The 16,881-nt window shown below is 51.9% G+C and overlaps 2 protein-coding genes across 11 annotated transcripts in view; one reads left to right on the top strand and one right to left on the bottom strand.

The window, feature by feature from the left end:
* Positions 1–13,232, top strand: part of TP53I11 (tumor protein p53 inducible protein 11) — a 25,763-nt gene extending 12,531 nt beyond the window's left edge. For 3 of the 6 annotated variants that reach the window (XM_052781937.1, XM_052781936.1, XM_052781941.1), the window contains 6 exons: positions 4,539–4,913; positions 6,039–6,097; positions 6,656–6,704; positions 7,152–7,248; positions 8,120–8,221; positions 9,434–13,232. In XM_052781937.1, coding sequence (XP_052637897.1) covers positions 4,785–4,913; positions 6,039–6,097; positions 6,656–6,704; positions 7,152–7,248; positions 8,120–8,221; positions 9,434–9,567 — 570 coding nt within the window. In that variant the 5' untranslated portion in view covers positions 4,539–4,784 and the 3' untranslated portion in view covers positions 9,568–13,232. Of the gene's footprint in view, positions 1–1,380; positions 1,746–2,403; positions 2,532–4,538; positions 4,914–6,038; positions 6,098–6,655; positions 6,705–7,151; positions 7,249–8,119; positions 8,222–9,433 lie in introns of those variants that run through there. The other 3 variants (XM_052781938.1, XM_052781939.1, XM_052781940.1) reach the window with 3 other exon arrangements.
* Positions 13,218–16,881, bottom strand: part of TSPAN18 (tetraspanin 18) — a 132,886-nt gene continuing 129,222 nt past the window's right edge. For all 5 annotated transcript variants that reach the window (XM_052781934.1, XM_052781930.1, XM_052781932.1 and 2 more), the window contains one exon: positions 13,218–16,881. In XM_052781934.1, coding sequence (XP_052637894.1) covers positions 16,834–16,881 — 48 coding nt within the window. In that variant the 3' untranslated portion in view covers positions 13,218–16,833.

The raw sequence follows: 16,881 nt of genomic DNA, 5'->3' as shown, positions 1-16,881 counted from the left end.
CCTTCGTGTCGGGGGGGGGAAAGGAGTCTTGGATCCCACTCAGTTAGGCAACAGCCTAATGTTTGCAAGAGCCAAGGTACTTAGTATCTGTGTGGCTCCTGTCCTTAATCTACGGGTGTTTCCAAAGCAGCGATATCGTCTATCCTGAAGGTGCAGGGCTGCAGTAAGGTAAGATTGTGAGACACTGAGATACTTTGTTGATGAGCCTTGTGGACAAGAAAAGGGAAGAGATGGCTGGCTGGTTGAAAGTCGTATGTGGAAAGTTATCTTTCCCTTTCTGGCTGGTCTTGCTCTTGTATGACTGCTCTGACCTGTGCATCCATCACCTCTTCTCTGCCCTGCCCATCTGTTTGAGCCCAGGCTTTCTCGCTGTCTCTGTGGCTGAGCAGGTATGGGGTCCAGAGCAGTGCTATGGACCTGGCACTGTCCTCGCCTGCAAAGAGACAGGACCACCAGAGCCTAGAGAAACAGCAGAAGAGCTGGACAAACGCATTACGGCTGTCAGGGCCTTGCAAGAGAAATGCTGTGGGGTGCTGAGAGCCAGGTACAGCGCAGCTGCCGTGCTGGGTGCCCCTTCCATGCGTGGACCCCTCTGTGCTGCTGCAGTGCTGGAGACCTTCCCTCCCGGGGGAATCCACTATTGTAAAGGGACAGTGCTGCTGCTGCTGCTTCGTATTTACTAGTGGTTCTCAGCCTGTGGTCTGTGAAAGATGCTCAGGCACGGCAAGTGCCCTCTTAGGCTGTTAGAAAGGACATACATCCACTGCGCGTTTGGTTAACTCTTTGGCGTAACAAATCAAAGCGGGCTCGAGATGTTGAGTTGTCTCAGGCATACTGGGAACGTGATAGAGCTGAATAAAACTTGTGGCCAGCTTAAACGTATGAACCTTTCACCCGTTCTCCTGGCTCACTTCTGGTTCGTTTTCTCTTCCTCTGCTTGCAGATCGGAATTGCCCTCAAACCCTTGGAGTAAGAGGTAGTGTAGTACCACCTCTTTAATTCGAGCAGCACTGCCTTGTCAGGGAAAAGGCTGCACCGCGGATGGCGATGCCACCGAAACTATGTCCGGCTAAGCAATGGGGCCTGGGCAGCCGCGTCCTCGCAGACAGGCAGGATAGGACCCCTCAGCCGCTTGGCAGCGGCTTGCTGAAACTGTGGTCAAGTCAACTTCAGGTGCCTGCGGGGGACGGGGTCTGGTTGCCCTCTCGCAGCCCCGTGTACCTCCCTGGGTGGGTGCGGAGCTCTGGCTGCTGCAGCATCGTCGTGCGTGTGGTTGTCTCCCCTCTGCTCTGTGCTGCAGAGCTCCTCTTCTCTCCAGGCGCTGGGAGGGAAGCGGAGATGCTGGGGGAAGAGCTTGTGGAGGTGGGGAGAGATTGAGCTATCATTAGCGTGGCACCGGTGAGGTTTCTTTGCACCACGAAGCAGTAGCTATCAAAATTGAGTGCAGTATGCTGAACAGCTGAGCGAGGGAACGGATGCTGAAAGGAGCCTGCGAAGAAAAAGGATTTTTTGGAGGAAAAACCTTCTTTCGACTGCACGTAGGCACTGCCCGTCACCGAGAGCTGTGTCAGGGAGTGGGAATTGCCTGCGTATGGTGATTGATCTGCGCAGCCCCTGGGATGCTCAGAAGACGGATTAAGGAGAAAAGAATCGCGGGAGAAGGAGGAGGTGGAGGTTCCCCTTTGAAAACGCAGGGGCTAATAGAAAACATCCTCTAAATTGTCAGTGTGTCAGGTTACATTAATGTAAGTACAACGTTTTCAAATCCTTGGCATCTTCTATCTGAATGTCACTGGATTAGCACTAATGCATTCATTAGCTCATTACTTATTAATATTCAGTATCCGTTAGCCTGGCTTTTTCTCTGGAAGATGGGGATAATGAGACATGGGATTGGCTGCGGGGCCATGCCGTAGCTGTGCTTAGTGTGGTGGGAGTGCGGTTTTATGTACCAGAATGGCCTTCGGTGATTGTTTTATTGGCACTTGTATCTGGCCTACGTTGTCCCGGCTCTTGGCCAGCGGTTTACCACAAATTAGTGGAAATTCTTAATGGGAGAGCAGTGCTAATGATGATGTGGATAAATTTCCACCAACTCCTGCCCTGAAAGCAACTGGCGAGACAACTGATGAAGGCATATTTTGATCTTCTAGCCTGTGGTCAGAGTTGCAAAACTGCCTCTGTAATCACAGAGCTGTTCATCGCCGTCTTCATCGGTGAGTCATGGAGTCCCCCCTTCAACCCCCATCACCTTCCTTTGCTTCTTGCCCTTGGGAGAAATTCTCCAGATATGAAGAAGTCTAATTTTTTTTTTCTTCTTTTCTCTCTTTTTTTTCTTTCTCCCCCCCCCCCCCCCCCCCCCCCCTCCTGTCTTCCCTTCCTCTGCCACTTCTGACCATGAAGAGGACAGAGCAGGAGGTGTGGGCAGCAGACTTTCCCTGGCAAGAAACCAAGAGGGATCCAGAGGTGCCAGGCTGGTGTGGCCAGCACACTCAGCACCCCAAGTCCTATCAAGACCAGCAAGTCCTCAGGTCTCTCATCCCTGGGGAGGGCTTTGGTGACCTCGGGCCAGTAGGATGCTGCTGCTCAGGTCCTCTGCCAGACTTTTCCCTCAGCTAGCAAGCCTTCACAGAAGGACTTTGCTTTGCTCCCCACCAAAGGAGAGTGGTCAAATAGGTACCCAGCACCTTTACGGGGGTGTGAGGGTCCTTCTGACAGCGTGGCATACCTCGGGCAGCTTGGGGCTGTCCTCCCCAGGTCCCATGATCCGCGTTGGGCCAGACGAGGGATGTGGGATGGCCCCAGAGCGGTCCTGAGGCTCGGCGTGAGAGAGGAGCATTCAGCGGAGGTGTGTTGCTTCAGGGGTGGGCTGGATAGCTTTGATAAGAAAATGCTGGGCTAGAAATACCACAGCAACAGGTCTTCTCTGGTTTCAGCAGCAGTGCGGCTCTAGCGGGGAAACCAGTCGGCATCCAACCTTGTGAGTCTGGGTCTGCCAGGACTGCAGAAACTGTAGTAAGAAAAATTAAAAAGAAGTCAAGCTTTTCTTTTGGACACATCACTCTGGCTTTGGGGTGGATTTTGTGTGCAGATTATCTCGATTTGAGTACACACCAGTTATTGTGACAATTCGGGTCAGCAAACTCCAGACATGATAAATCTTCCAAACTTTTCTACTAGCACCTACCTTTTGAGCTTTTTGCCTTGTGGTTGAGTGCAGGGATGAGTATACAGCTTCCACCTTCCTCCTCAGCAGTCGTTTTCCCCTGTCCCACTTCTGAAATATTTCTAGACCCTGGCTGCTGCATATGACGCTGTGCTGCCTTTCCAGGAACCTGAGCTTAGTTATTCAGGGGAATAAGAGGAAAAAAAACCACAACAAAACCCCCTGCAATCCAAAAGAAGCACCTGCAAAGCCCTGAGTAGCTGAACTGGCTTGCTGAAAAGCATTTTGCCTGTGGTCTGCTTGAAAGGGTCTTATTAACCCCTTGATCACGGCATTCAGTCTTTGCACTGTCCCAGCGAGACCTCTTAGCTGTGCCTTACAGAAAGAGTTCTGTTGGGCGCTTGTGGACGTGACTGTCCGCTCTTGTCTGGACAACCACAGGGAAGGGTTTTCCTGCGAGAGGGAAATCCCTCGCGAGGCAACGGGACAACGCTTGCATGCACGATGCCAAAATAACCGGCGCCTCGTTTTATTAGTCCCCGAAGACTCGTGAAATCTTTAGACGTGAGCGTAAATCCTCTCCTCCTGGGGCAGCTGTGGGAAGGCTGGGCTGGCGTGGCACTTGAGCCCTGCGCTTGCTTGGGACGGATTAGCTGTGCCTCTGGGGGTTCGTCTGGGGGTCTCTGGGAGGGCGAAGTGGGAAACGGAAAAATGTGTTTGTGTTCAGCTGAGCCAAGAATAAATGAGGCCAAATTGGAAGAAAGGACTCTCTGAACTGAGGGTTTCCAGGGTTTTATGATTGCAGGATGACATAGAGTGATTTTGTGGGACTCTCGCCACCTCTACCTTTATACCACCATGCCAAGGCAGAAGTTATCTCTTCCACCGTAGCTTCTGTCAGTTATCTTTGTCTTGTTCTTATCCCAGATAGTATTTGTAGTTTTTAGTTGCCATCATCTTCCGTTTCCCAGAAAGCAGCATGTCCTCAAGGAAAGTCTTGCCTCTGGCTTGTTGTTCAGGGGCTGGTGTGTTCTGGCACAGCATGGGGGATGCAGCATCTGGGGGGACACACAAATAAACACCGGAGACTTGTGTGGTATTTGGCCTGAAATGGCAACTGAAGGGTGTGATGTATGGCACGGGGAAAGACAAAAGGCAAAGCATCCCTTAATGACTGTAATTCCCCTAGTGTGGAAAGCATTTAATTCCCCTAATCTGGGAAACAGCAAAGAGGTACCGTGGGGCATTGCTTCATGCTGGGATAGGCCAGACTATTGTGTGTAGGTCAAAGGCATTTATAGCTAAATGCCCATGCTAAAACCACGCTGCTCTGATTTTTTTTTTCTTTTTTTTTTTTTCCTTGCCCTCCTAGGCAGATCCCGGTGACAGTGGGATCACCCTGAGATGAGCCACCCATAGCCAGGGCCAGCCTCGCTGCCAGGGCTCCCTGCCCCGGGACAATGAGGAGCCGTCTGCTGGCTTAACAGGGAAAATTTCGTAGCGGTGTCTGGTTTTTTTTCCCCGAACCTCGTGAAATTTCATGTGACGGCAGAGCCGCTTCCCGTGCCCTCCTTGCGCCGCCTCACAGCCGAGGGCTGGGTGGTGGAGGGCCACCGCCATGGCGGCGAAGCAGCCCCCGCCGCTGATGAAGAAGCACAGCCAGACCGACCTGGTGAGCAGGCTGAAGACACGCAAGATCCTGGGGGTCGGAGGGGAGGACGACGACGGCGAGGTCCATCGCTCAAAGGTGAGAGCAAGGGGAGAGGGAAGCCCGTGTGCGGTAATGATGGAAAAGAGAATTTCTGCCTGGACAAATTGAGGTGGTGTGGGTTTTGGTTTGGTGGTTTGTTTTCTTGGTTTTTTGTTTTTTTTTTTTAGCATCTAACTTCTGCAGCCTCTTTGGCAAAAACAGGGCTCCCAGCTCTGTGGGGCTCCTGTAAAGGGAGAGTGAAGGCTGTGGTGGCACAAGCAGCGCTGCTGCTGTTGAGCAGCGATGGGTCATGCAGCCTGCTGGGTGCACGGGAGCTGCCCGAAACAGCTTTCCAGGGTAATGGGGCCCTCAAGCTGCTTTAATCCATTTCTGAAATTACATCGCCAAGACACCCATGAGCTAGCTCGGAGCTGGTGCCGTAGGACCACGGCATCACCAATGCCCACCAGGCCTGGACACTAGAGCAGTGATTTAAGTGGTGCCTTTCAGAAGAGGCATGATTTGCAAACCACCAACCTATTTCAGCAACGTACCAGAGCTGGAGGACAAGGGTGAGTCCCACAGGAGCCCTGTCCTGGATGCTCTCTGGAGAACTCGCTGGCAGGCCATTGCCCAGCCTGCGCGTAGGGAGCAGCACAGAGCTCTCGGAGCTCTCTGCAACCAAAAGCTGCCCCAGTACCTTTCCCTGTTGCTGGTCTGCGTAGCCTTCCCATCCGCGTGGTTTGGGGAAGTCGTGGACGGGCGTCACCCTGGGCAGTGCGAACGCGAGAGCGGGACGGATGCTGTGACACCCCGAGGGCTCTGCTGGAGCCTGTGCTCCATCGGGATGTGACGTGCAGGCGGTGTGTGTGAGAGGAGACGGTTCCCTACTTACCTAGGTAAGAGGAGACGAGTTAATGTTGTCCCTGCCCCAGGCTGCAGGTGGCTGATCCCAGTAAGGGAGCAGTAGAGGCTGCAGCTCCTGATGAAAATCAAGGCAGCTGTCAGTGGGTTTTGGGACCAAGGGGGTCACAGATGAATCCCTTGTCCTCGTCCTCCTTCCAGCCCTCTTTAGGAATAAGCTCCCACATGGGGTTAGGTATGCGTTTTGGGGCTGGCAAATACTGCCTAAAGGCTGGGGAAGAGTCTGCTTAGTCACCTTGTGTCTTCTTTGAATTTCAGATTAGCCAAGTACTGGGAAACGAAATCAAGTTTGCTGTCCGGGAACCTCTGGGGCTCAGGTAAGATACTGGGCCACGAGGGAGCTGGGTCATCTGAGGGCCCTCGGCCACAGCATCCCTGACAGCTCTGGCTGCTGACACCGGCTCTGCTGCTGCGCCAGCATTGCCGCTCCCTGCGGGGGCTTCTTGGGGACCACGGGACCAGAGCAGCTCTGCTTTCTTCCCCCGTAAATCATCCTGAGGCCCTCGAGCTCTTGTCCCACAGCAGGTGCTGGGAACCAGAGGGGCTTGCATGGGGCTGGAGAAGCTTCTGGTCTCACGTGTGACGGGGTGGTTGCGTCCCGCGGGGACCCCGCTCTGCGCCATCCTCTCGGCAGGGTCACTTCCCTCCTCTGCTTGGGTGAGGAGGATTTTGGCTCTGTCTCGCCAGCGAGGCTGGAGCTAGTGGGATGCGGGGAGCCGAGTCCTCCCACGGGAGGCTCGTGGCTGCCCTCGGTTGTGCGAGGGGAGAGGATGAAGGCTGACGACCGAGCGGGTGGCCAGGAACGCTTTACGAAGTACGAGCGATGGCATGGCCCCCGTGCTCACGCCGTGTCCTCCGTCTTCCTTCTCGCACAGGGTCTGGCAGCTGGTTTCCGCCGTCATGTTTTCCGGGGTCGCCATCATGGTAAGTGAGGGACATGGTCCTGGGCACCAGCAGCTCCCGGTTGCCAAAGGGGTGTCCCGGCATGGCTCCTCGGCCCCCCCCGGCATTTATCCCTCTCCTCTGCCTCCAGCAGCTGCCGCCGCTTTCTCTTGCGAGGCCTTTGCCTTCGCCGTGTCTCAGTAATGGGCTTTGCTAGCGGCATCCTTGGCGGTTTGTTCCCATCACCGGAGTCTGTTTTCATTAGCAGGGTCATAAACCACACACGGCACAGCAGCCTCAGCCGTAGAAACCGGCCGTGAAGCCAGTAGCTGACACCCTGATGCTTCTTGCGCCTCCTTAATTTCCAATTTCCTCGCCGGCAGCTCCGATCCCATAAAGGCTCGATGTCGGAGCGCTGCTGCCCGGGAGGGCACGTTTTGATGGCCCTGGCTGGTGCAGGGTGCTGAGTCTCTCCCTTGCCTCTGCCAGGCCCTCGCTTTCCCTGACCAGCTGTACGACGCCGTTTTCGACGAGGAATCAGTGAGCAGCAAGACTCCCATCCGGCTCTACGGAGGAGCCCTCCTCAGTGAGTGCCATGCTGCTGCCCCGTAGAATAAGGGGACGAGAGAGGCCAAAATGGCAGGAGGGGGCAAAGTCTGTGCCCAGCCAGAGAGCTGCAGCTGGAGAGCAGAACATCTGCTGTTAGCAAAGAAATTGTTTTGGGGTATTTTGAAAAGCTCAGCTGCTGCTGCTTTTTTTTCCTAGTAGGGGCTGAGGCTCGCTGCAGGTAGGGTAAGGAGGGCTGTGCGTGCTCTAAATACTTGGGGGAGTATCCCAAGTGCCCCAGCAAAGGGAGATTGCAGGTGGGCTGGGTGGGAGATGATGGGGTGCTGGGCTGAAGCTGGGGCCAGACCCCCCTCGTGGGAGTGGGAGGAGAGAAGGGGCATCCCGGCAGGGTCCCAAGAGGCGGGGGGCAAAGGACAAGAAGGTGAGGGGAGCCTAGAGAGATGGTGTAGAAGAGAAAATGAGCAAAGGTGTTAAACCCACGGGGTTTGCATGGCTCTGCACCCTGTGCTGCAGCTGCTAATGCTCCCAGCCTGCAGGGACTGCACCTTCTGGGTGCCCATCCAGGTTACTTTTTGGGGCTGGCACCTCGCAAAGGGCAGGCAGGTGCTGGCAAGGGGTGTGGGGGTGTGTTTTTCGGGGGTTGGAGGGGGCTGCTGGGGCTGAGGGCAGGTGGCTGAGTGGGCTGCCGGCTCCTTCCCGCAGCCTGCAGCAGCACCTCGTGGGGTGGGCTGGAAATGCAGCGGCCGCAGCGGCTGGGGAGAGCAGAACTGCTTCCCACCATTCACCTTTCCATTTCCATTCACCAACCCTTCCCATTTCCATTCACCGTGGCCGAAATGGGAGCAGGCGGGTGGGCTGCTCCTTCCCGGTGATCTGCTGTCGCTCCCCAGGTATCTCGCTCATCATGTGGAACGCTCTCTACACGGCCGAAAAAGTGATTATCCGCTGGACCCTGCTGACGGAGGCGTGCTATTTTGCCGTGCAGTTCCTGGGTGAGTAGCTGCAGCCACCCAGGAGGGAGGAGGAGGATGCAAAGGATGGAGGGGGGGGGTACGTGCTGCTTACCCCCACTGGGCAGGGAGGAAGGAGAAGCGGAGGCGGGCAGGACAACCGGCGTGAGCGGTGAGATCAAATGCGAAACCGGAGCAGCGCCTTTGGGTGTGATGGGGGGAATGCCAGGCTGAAGGAGGTGTGGGGTGAGGCTCTGGGAGCCGCAGTGGACTCAGCTGATGGGAAGGTGCTGTCTCTGCTGCCTGCCTGGGCACAGGGACACCCGGCTGTCCCCATGCTGTGCCTGGCTTGTGCTGGAGATGGCTCCTTTGCTCTGCGGGACTGGCAAAGATAGATAACCTGGTTCCCGGAGCACCTTCCCTGCCAGCTGCTCTCCCTTTTCCTTCTCTTTTCCTTGCCCGGGGCTGCTCACTCAAGGGTGCCCAGGTGCAGAGGAAACATCTTCCTCCGATTCATTTATTTTTCTCCCTAAAAACATCTGGCCTCCATTGCCAGCACAGGTCATCTGGAGCAGGCTGCCTAGATGCTGGGGCTAACAAGAACAGACTGTAGCAACCTACACTAAAAAGGGGCATGTTCAGTCTTACCAAAACAGAGAATAACAGTTCAGCTTGTTTCTAGGGAGCTTATCTATATTTAACAATGAAGGGGGTTCTTGTATGTGTATAGTGGTAGCTCACTAACTGTGTTATAAGGTAGCTATGTGTGGGTAGCCAAAAAGGAGAGAGATGATCGGAAAAGAGGTAGTGCGTATGGACTATGCATATTTTGTAGATGCTTCTAAAGTTGAAAAATGCTTATCACTGCTGAAGCGGTCAAGCCACAAAGCAAACTCAGGAACATGCAGCTTCCACAATTAGCATCTGAGCGCAACAGAAACTCGCATTTGCTTGCGAGACCATTTTGGGCTGTGGCTGCCTGAATGTGGGGCTGCCTTTTAAAGCAAGGTTTCTGTAAGTGAGAGCTCTGGGGGCTGTGGCTAACGTCAAGGCTGTGAAATCAAGCCAGCGAAGAGCCTCTGCCATGGGCTCACGGTGCGTGTGAGCCTGTGCTGAAAGCTGCTGCGTTTGCAAGGCTCAGCAGGTCTTGCTAAGACACTGCGTTAGAGGGCAGCAGAAAACAGTTTTGTGCTATTTCTCTCCATTTGTTTTTTCATCACCAACCTCTGCCTTGTCTCCCTCCTTCTCCTCCAGTTACCACTGTCTCCCTGGTTGAGAGTAGCCGGATAGCTACAGGTGCCGTGCTCCTCCTGGTCAGCCGAGCCCTCTTCATCCTCATCAGCATTTATTATTATTACCAAGTTGGACGCCGTCCCAAGAAAGTCTAATTCCTGGGCTTTTTGTCATGGGAAGGGTGGGAGGGGGGGGGTTGTGTCGGTAATTTTGCATTATAATTATAACTTTTTTTTTTTTTTTTTTTTTTGTTAGTCCCTTTTGGTTCTAAAGTGGTTTCCTTCTTTTCCACTTACCGGCATGAATCAGTGTGTAACCCGGTGCTGGTGGCATTGCCAGGTGAAATGGGGCAGGGGTGGGGGGGAGCAGCGTTTGGTGGGACCCCCCAGCCCCTCTGCAGGAGGTGAGGAGCAGTGGGAGGAAGGCTCAGGGAGGTATATGGGCCTGGCAGGCTCAAGGAAAAGAGCCGGTTTCCAGGGGGGGGAACTGGCCGATGGCAGCACACGCTCTGAACCCGCTGGAACAAAGCACAAAATAAGACCAGCACACTGAAACCAAATCCCTGAGGAGACAGGGCGGTAAGACAACTGACAAAAAGGACTCGGTGGCTACCCTTGGTAAGCCTTGCCCCTGCCTGGTGGAGTATGCCCTCGTGTACAGCCCGTTCCCTTCACAGCAAGTACTGACTGTCCTGGGAGCTGGACGGGGCTAGGTCGAGTTCAGTGCTTTGCAAACAGCTCTTCTTTCCTCGCTGCCAGAGGTGCCACCCCGTTCGTGGTTTTTGCACCGGGTGCTGTGCAAAGCTTGGCAGGAGATAGAGCGAAAGAAGAGGGAGAGCCCTTGCTTGTTCCCTTCACAGGGACAGCACTGGGAACAGCTTGAACTACACCATGTAAGAAGTGAAGGAGGCGATTGGAAATAGCCTGTTGAGCACAAAGACATCCCCTTGCTTGCGATGTTTCGTGACGTTTCCAGGCTGGGGTCCTGTTCCCTTCACCCCGGACCACTTCCTACACTTGCAGCTTTACTGATGGTAGTAGCAGGGGTGGATGTTTGTTAGGTGGTGTCTGATGCTTTAGTTAAGCAGGGGCTGGAATGTGGTTAGCACTAGTAAGAGCAGAGCGAGCATCGGTACAGCTGCTTGGGTCAGTGAGCAGCCTCTAGAGATGAGCCCCAGCTGTGGGAGATGGTGTTCCAGCCCTGCTAATGTGCAGGCATCACACCTCTTCTGACTTTGAGAAGAGAGGACCAAAGTTTGTAGCATTAAAATACTTAACTGGGATGAAGAACAGCAAGGAGCGAGGCATATGAAGGCATCATTGCCTTCTCTAGCTCATTCAAGGACGGACTAAATGTGCTTTAGTACTCACTGGCCAGTTTCGCCAACACCTCCTGGGCTTAACAGCATTGGCTGCCCAACTTTCTAGCGCTTTCCTTGCAGATTATCCCTGTCCACAGCTGGAGGTGGCACTTTTTGTTCTCCACGGGACTAAAGCCAGAAGGTCTGTGTACAGGATATGGACTTCTTACTCATGTGCTACTGTTGACTGGATCAAAGCATGCCCTGGAATAGAGCTGATGTCCCAAAAATCCCCGTAGAAAGATGCCTACGCAAACAGAAGTGCTGGTGTGAACAACAGCCCTCAAGCCACTGCTGAGGCTGGGATCTATGGCTATTGCTGTTTAATATCTTAGTAGAGTTAGAAGAAGGTAGTGGGTAGTTACTGTATGTTGTGTTAGTGCTTTTGGCATTTAGAAGCAGATGCATAAACTTGGGACATGGTGTGCATTGTACCTACTGGCCATGCAAAATGTCTGTCAGGTAAGAATATTGGAAATAATAGTTGAACCAGGAAACATCACAACTGTAATTTTTTTTTTTTTTTTTTTCCTAAGAAGTAAATCAAAGGGAGAGGCAACATCCAACAGCAGGCTAAATTCTGGAGCCTCCCAACAACACATGCCTGCCAAGCTGCTTTCAACATGTCCAAAATATGATACTGAGCAACTAAAACTTATATTTAAAAGGAGTCTTCCTGTTCAGGGGGAAGAGTTGGGCTCTAAGAGGGAAACCTTTTCCCTGTGAGGGAGGAAATGATCAAGTGCAGCCTGGAGAATATCACAAATTTGACTGAGCAGTGCTGCATGGGGGAGCTGGAGCATGGCATGCCGTGGCTGTTGCTCTCACCTGCGCACCACCTGCATGGGCAGCTGCTACGGCTTCAGAGCAGCACTTTGGCTGTAGTTGTTGGTATAGGTACGTAAAGCTTGATTCTTTGTGTTTTGGGGGGGTCACATGAATGTATACACAGACTGATCTTTGGTTTTGGGGAGGGGTGGGAAATGATGTTTCTAGGAAAGACAAGTAAAACTGACCACAGCAAAAGCAATCTTGCAGAAGAAGGAAATGGAGGGTCTTCTTAATGCTGTCCTCCCATCTGCGTTGGCCGCAGGTCCTAGGAAGGTAGCTATGACTCTTGGTCTGTAGATGGCTGATTAGCGTACCTTAAAATGTCATCCAGCAGGTCAGAGAAATGAGTTACTGCATTATGTAAGAGCAGTTCTCCAAAGACTTCTCGATGGTTAGATCGGGTAGGAGGGTGGGGGAAGCGGTTACACTTTCCTACATTGGGTGAGGTCAGATTCCTCTGGTTCCCTGCTTAGCAGCTGCCTCTGCAAAACTTAAAACAGTGAGCCGCTTCTAGTTTTGCCAGTCAATGTCTTCTGCTCCAACACAGAGCAAAGCCCGGGGGAGTGGTGATGTTAAGAGGTTTCATGCTACTTGGTACCTAGTCCTGGAAGGGGAGAGATGAAGAAATTGTTTTATTTTCATGCTTCTTGCTCCATCTTGCTATAAATGGATCATGTAGAAAGCATGGAAGCAGACTGGGGCTTTACACCTCTTCTACAACTGTGTGAAAAGGGGCAAATGGATGCCCCTGCCTGGCAATGGCTACAAAAAGGCTGTGGTCCCCTGGCATGGTCCCTTCTCACCAGCAGGGTGCTGCAGGAGAAACATGGCCAGGTGCACTCGAGGAGGTGAATTTGGAGCAGGTGAGGTCAAGGAGGGAGTTTGTCAGGGTGGCTTGAGGATGGAGCCCAGGCAGAGGATCTGCAGTGCTGCCAGAAACCAACTGTGCCTGGTTGTCTTTGCTCTGTTGTGAACTGGGGGGGGGAAAGGGAGGAGGATGCTGAAAGGTTTATACAGAACCACATCCTGAAGGACAGAAGGGTTGGCGTGGCAGCTGCAGGTGGCAGCTGAGCATATAATTTGGGATCAAAAGCCTGAGGCATCACTTCAGGCTCTGCTACTGATCTGCTGAGAAAAAAACGTCCATCTCCTCAGTTTCCTTATCTGCTAAGTTGTGAGAAAAGGCCTTGGACTGACATCATCTCCCAAGGGAGACCGCAATGAATTACCTGCATTTGTATAAGGTTGTGCAGGGTTGGGAGTCGCGTTCCCCTTTCTCTGCCAGAGGATGGACCCAAACCCTTGCATTCATCGAGCCCTTGCTTTTGAGGGTGAAGAAAGCTCATAATTCACATAACTCCCTACATCGCCTTATTTATGCCTAACCAATATCTGGCAAGCTGGAGCTGGTGACAAAGGAGAGGCTCTGTCTGTCCTAATCTGGCCTCTCCTTTCTGGTCAAGGGTTTTTACTTGGGGTGGGGGGCAGGGGAAAAGGGGACACTTCAGTTTATACCTCATTTTAGCTGCTGTACCTGACTTTATTCTTTCTCCTCTGGTAAGAAAGTGACTGTACTTAACACCAAGCAAATAGTGAAAATTAAAGCCGTTTCACTTCACTGTCACAATATCTTTCTTTTATTTTTTATTTTTTTTAAGAAACGCACACAAAAACCGTGCAGAGAGTGCTTCAGGCTTGTGTTCTGGTTTATATTACCAAAAAAAAAAAAAAAATTCCTTTCAATATAAAAAAGCATTACAGTAGGGAATACAGGATAAATTAGCTCCACTATCTAATAAAAAGAACATTTACAATTTTTTTAAAAATAGATTTCAAACATTATTTCACACGCAGCCCTTTTCCCAGGCATTCGTGACAGTCAGTTGAGCATTAAATAACAGCCAGGAGGCAGGGGTGCTGAGAGGGGCTGTGGGCTTACAGGCACAGGCTGCTCTCTCCTATTTCCCACCAAGGTGCCTGGGCCACACTCCCAGTGCTACAGCTCCCTCTGGTCCCCAGCCTGCCCAGAGCTCTCCAGCAAGCAGTGAATCTAACTTGAGCCCCCGACCCCAAAATATTCAGCAGAGCTGTTGTTAAAAAACAAATATAAAAATACAGTCGCTTCTCCTGCCTACTGTTCTGAAAACTACTGTACAACAGAGGGGGCAGCCATGTAACCAAGGGACAAAACCAACAAATTTACATGCTTTGCCATACAGCAGGAGTCTGCTTTCTGGGCTTGCTTGTTCATTAAATTCCCCCAGGGGAAATTCATTCTGCCTGTTACCAACTTCCACAGGTCCTCTCAGATTTGCACGTCTCTTTACAGCTATCTCCAGTTCTTATTTAAAACGTGCTGCCTGGCCTTTGCTGGGGTTTCAAGCTGCGTTCCCAGTGGCACGCTAGCCAGCTGCAGAGAGGATCTGAAGTCTTCATCCAGAAAAGAGCAATAGGGGATCAGTGAAGGTAAGAGAGGAAAAACAGCTGTGCAAAGGCCAGAGTAACAGATGAATAAGAGATCCTTTTTTTTGAAAAGATACAGGGACTACCGTTAGGGAGAGAGAAAGTGAGAAAGCTAAAAACAGACAAAGCGATGAGTACAGAATTAGGAAAGGCAAAGAGAAATGACCCAGCAGCAATCCTACTTCAGGTGTGTCTATTTATCACTTCACACTCTGGCTGCTTTGGTCTGGTTCCCCCAGCTCTGACAGGTTTTTTTCCCCCATGCCACTGGTGGCAGAAAAAGGCTTTAAGGCTTTTTTTTTTTTTTTTTCTCTCCTTCAGCCACCCACCATGCACAAATCAGGGTATTCGCCTTCCAGGCTCTGACCTGAGACAGCCAGGCCTTTGCATAATAAACTGAGGGAAAAGGAAAAAACTGGGAGACTGGGGGAGGGCAGTTCTGCTTCTCTCACTCACCTCCAGCCAAATTACCATCTCTGCTGATGGTTTTGTTCCTCCCCTGGGAATTGCTCTCCCAGAACAGTCACTGACACCAGCTCCTGAGGCAGAAGCAGAACAGATAAGCTCGGTTTCTGCTCAGCCCATTCCCTGAAAGTAGTAGATGCAACAGATTTTTCCTATCTTAAGCACAGCACCTGCTGCTGGGTACAAATACTGCTGGTTTTTGGCTAGCAAAACTATTTTCCTTCATTAAACAACAGACCAGAATTTAATGCTAAAATGCCTCATTAAAAGAAGGTCCAGAGGGAAATAGTTCAGAAAAGCTTTCCACGAGGTTTAATGCAACATCTGAGGCCACTCGGCAGCCCTGGCCGCTTATTTTGTTGCTGGAGTATGCTGACTGCAGCACGGGGGGGGCTGCAGCTCTACCTGCCCAGGCCCTCTCCTGCTGATGAGCAAATTGCTGGTCTCAAATGAAGCTTGAAAAAGCTCTAATGCCTCCTTCCTATGCCGTAGCATCCCCATTCCCCCAACCTGGATATTTAGCCAGGTTCTTTGTCTATTACGGACCAGGCTTTCTGCTGCTTTCCTTCCTTCCCTGTAGCCTGTGCAGTGCCACTGGGAGAGCTCAAGGGACACAGTGGTGTAAGGGAACAGCCAGACAACGTACCTGCTGCTGCAAAGCCAGGGCACGGGCACGAGGTTACCGTTCGGCTCCTCGCTGCTGCCTTCTGCCCTCTCTCCTTCCTTGCCAGTGGTTACAGCTTTCAGAGGGGCTGGCTATATAAAAGTGCTCCGTAATCTGAGCCTATAAAATCCATAAAAAGACCTAAGCTAAACAAGAAACCACAGCCCCTTCTGTCCTCCCCCAAGTCAAATGAGTTTGGGGTGAGGGTGTGACCAGATGAACAATTAAGGCAACAGGGGTTAATGCTTCCAGAGGAGAGAAACCAGTGACCTGTCCAGGTTGATAACCACAACCACTGGGAGCAGCGGCTGGACCAGTTCGGCTGCACACTGGGTGCTCTTAGAGCCCGTCTGGGGCCTCAGCAGGTCCATCTTAATCTCTGACCAAGGTCCAGTCCCAGGCATCTTTCTCAAGTTCACTTCCAAATGGTTAAGTAGATGACACGTTAGTGAAATGGCAAACTATCTCAAGGGAGGAAACACTCGCAACTAACAGGCAGACTAAAACAATTCTGACCTGATGCTTTCGTCATGAGCCCGTGGGGAGAATCTCGGGGGAAATCCTCTGAGCAGAAATGACGCCACAAGACTGTTTCAGGCAAACAGCATGGGAGCGGCTGACAAACCTCAGCCTCCTCCATCCAGCACCATGCCTGGACCTCCCCTTAGGGCTGGAAAGCATGTAAGAACCACTGCAAATATTTATGCTAACAGCACCACAAACCATTTTTGCAAGTATGAAAGGAAAGGCAAAGTCTGACAAGATTTAAAGACTATTTCCTTCCCTTCTCAGGAAGGTAGCAGTATCAATGATTCTTGACCAGAGCCATTATTTTTCCCAGGAGATGGGAACACAGCAGGGAACCACTTGGGTTTTTTTCACAACAATGAACAGTAAATCTTAGTAAAGACAGAAAGGTAGGCACCAAACTCTTGACCATCAGCCAGCCTTAGCTGAGTCCCATTGCTAAGTGAGACCACGTTGCCCCTGCTTGGGGCTCCAGAGAAAAGCCAGCCTCACTGAAGTGCTTGACTTCTCTGACAAGTTTCAGGTGACAGGGGCAAAGCTTCCACTGAAGAACGTGTGTTTTCATTTTGTGGCTGGGAATTAAAGCCAGAACCGTGCAAACGATGACTACCTACTTCTTAGATGAGCCACCGCCGCTTGTTTCAAACCCACCTGGGCAGTCACAGACTTCAGGCAACCTGTTGCCTTATCCAGCCCCCGCGTGTCTGTTCTTTAGTCCTTTGCTGTCTAAAGCACGATAAAGTCGCAAATGGTAGGCACAGCCTTGCAGGAGAGGCAGCTCTACTTGTCCTCCCGCTCCCCCCTCACCGGCTCCATCAGTCTCTAGTGCAATCGGCTGCGCTGGGCTCCTGCTCCACGGCTGCTGCGGGTGGCTCTGGGCAAGGGTCTGGTGTACAGTGTAGTGCACATCACCTCAAAGTTCCAGCCCCTGAAGTACAATCCTTTTGGTCATTCATATATTACAACCCTCTTTTTTTTCTTTTTTTTTTTCCCCCTACCCCATTTTGTTAAAAAAAATAAAGTTTTTTGGGTGTTTTCAGGTTTTGTTTCTTCTGATTTTCCTTCTTTCTTCTGAGCACGTGGGGAACGTGGTGATTCATGGGCCACCTCTTACTGGATCCCTCGAAAGAGACACATAGCAAAGATCATGGCAAACAG

The sequence above is a fragment of the Harpia harpyja genome, chromosome 3 (genome assembly GCF_026419915.1).
Source record: "Harpia harpyja isolate bHarHar1 chromosome 3, bHarHar1 primary haplotype, whole genome shotgun sequence".
Classification (NCBI taxonomy): domain Eukaryota; kingdom Metazoa; phylum Chordata; class Aves; order Accipitriformes; family Accipitridae; genus Harpia; species Harpia harpyja.
This window is presented reverse-complemented; position numbering and strand designations above follow the sequence as displayed.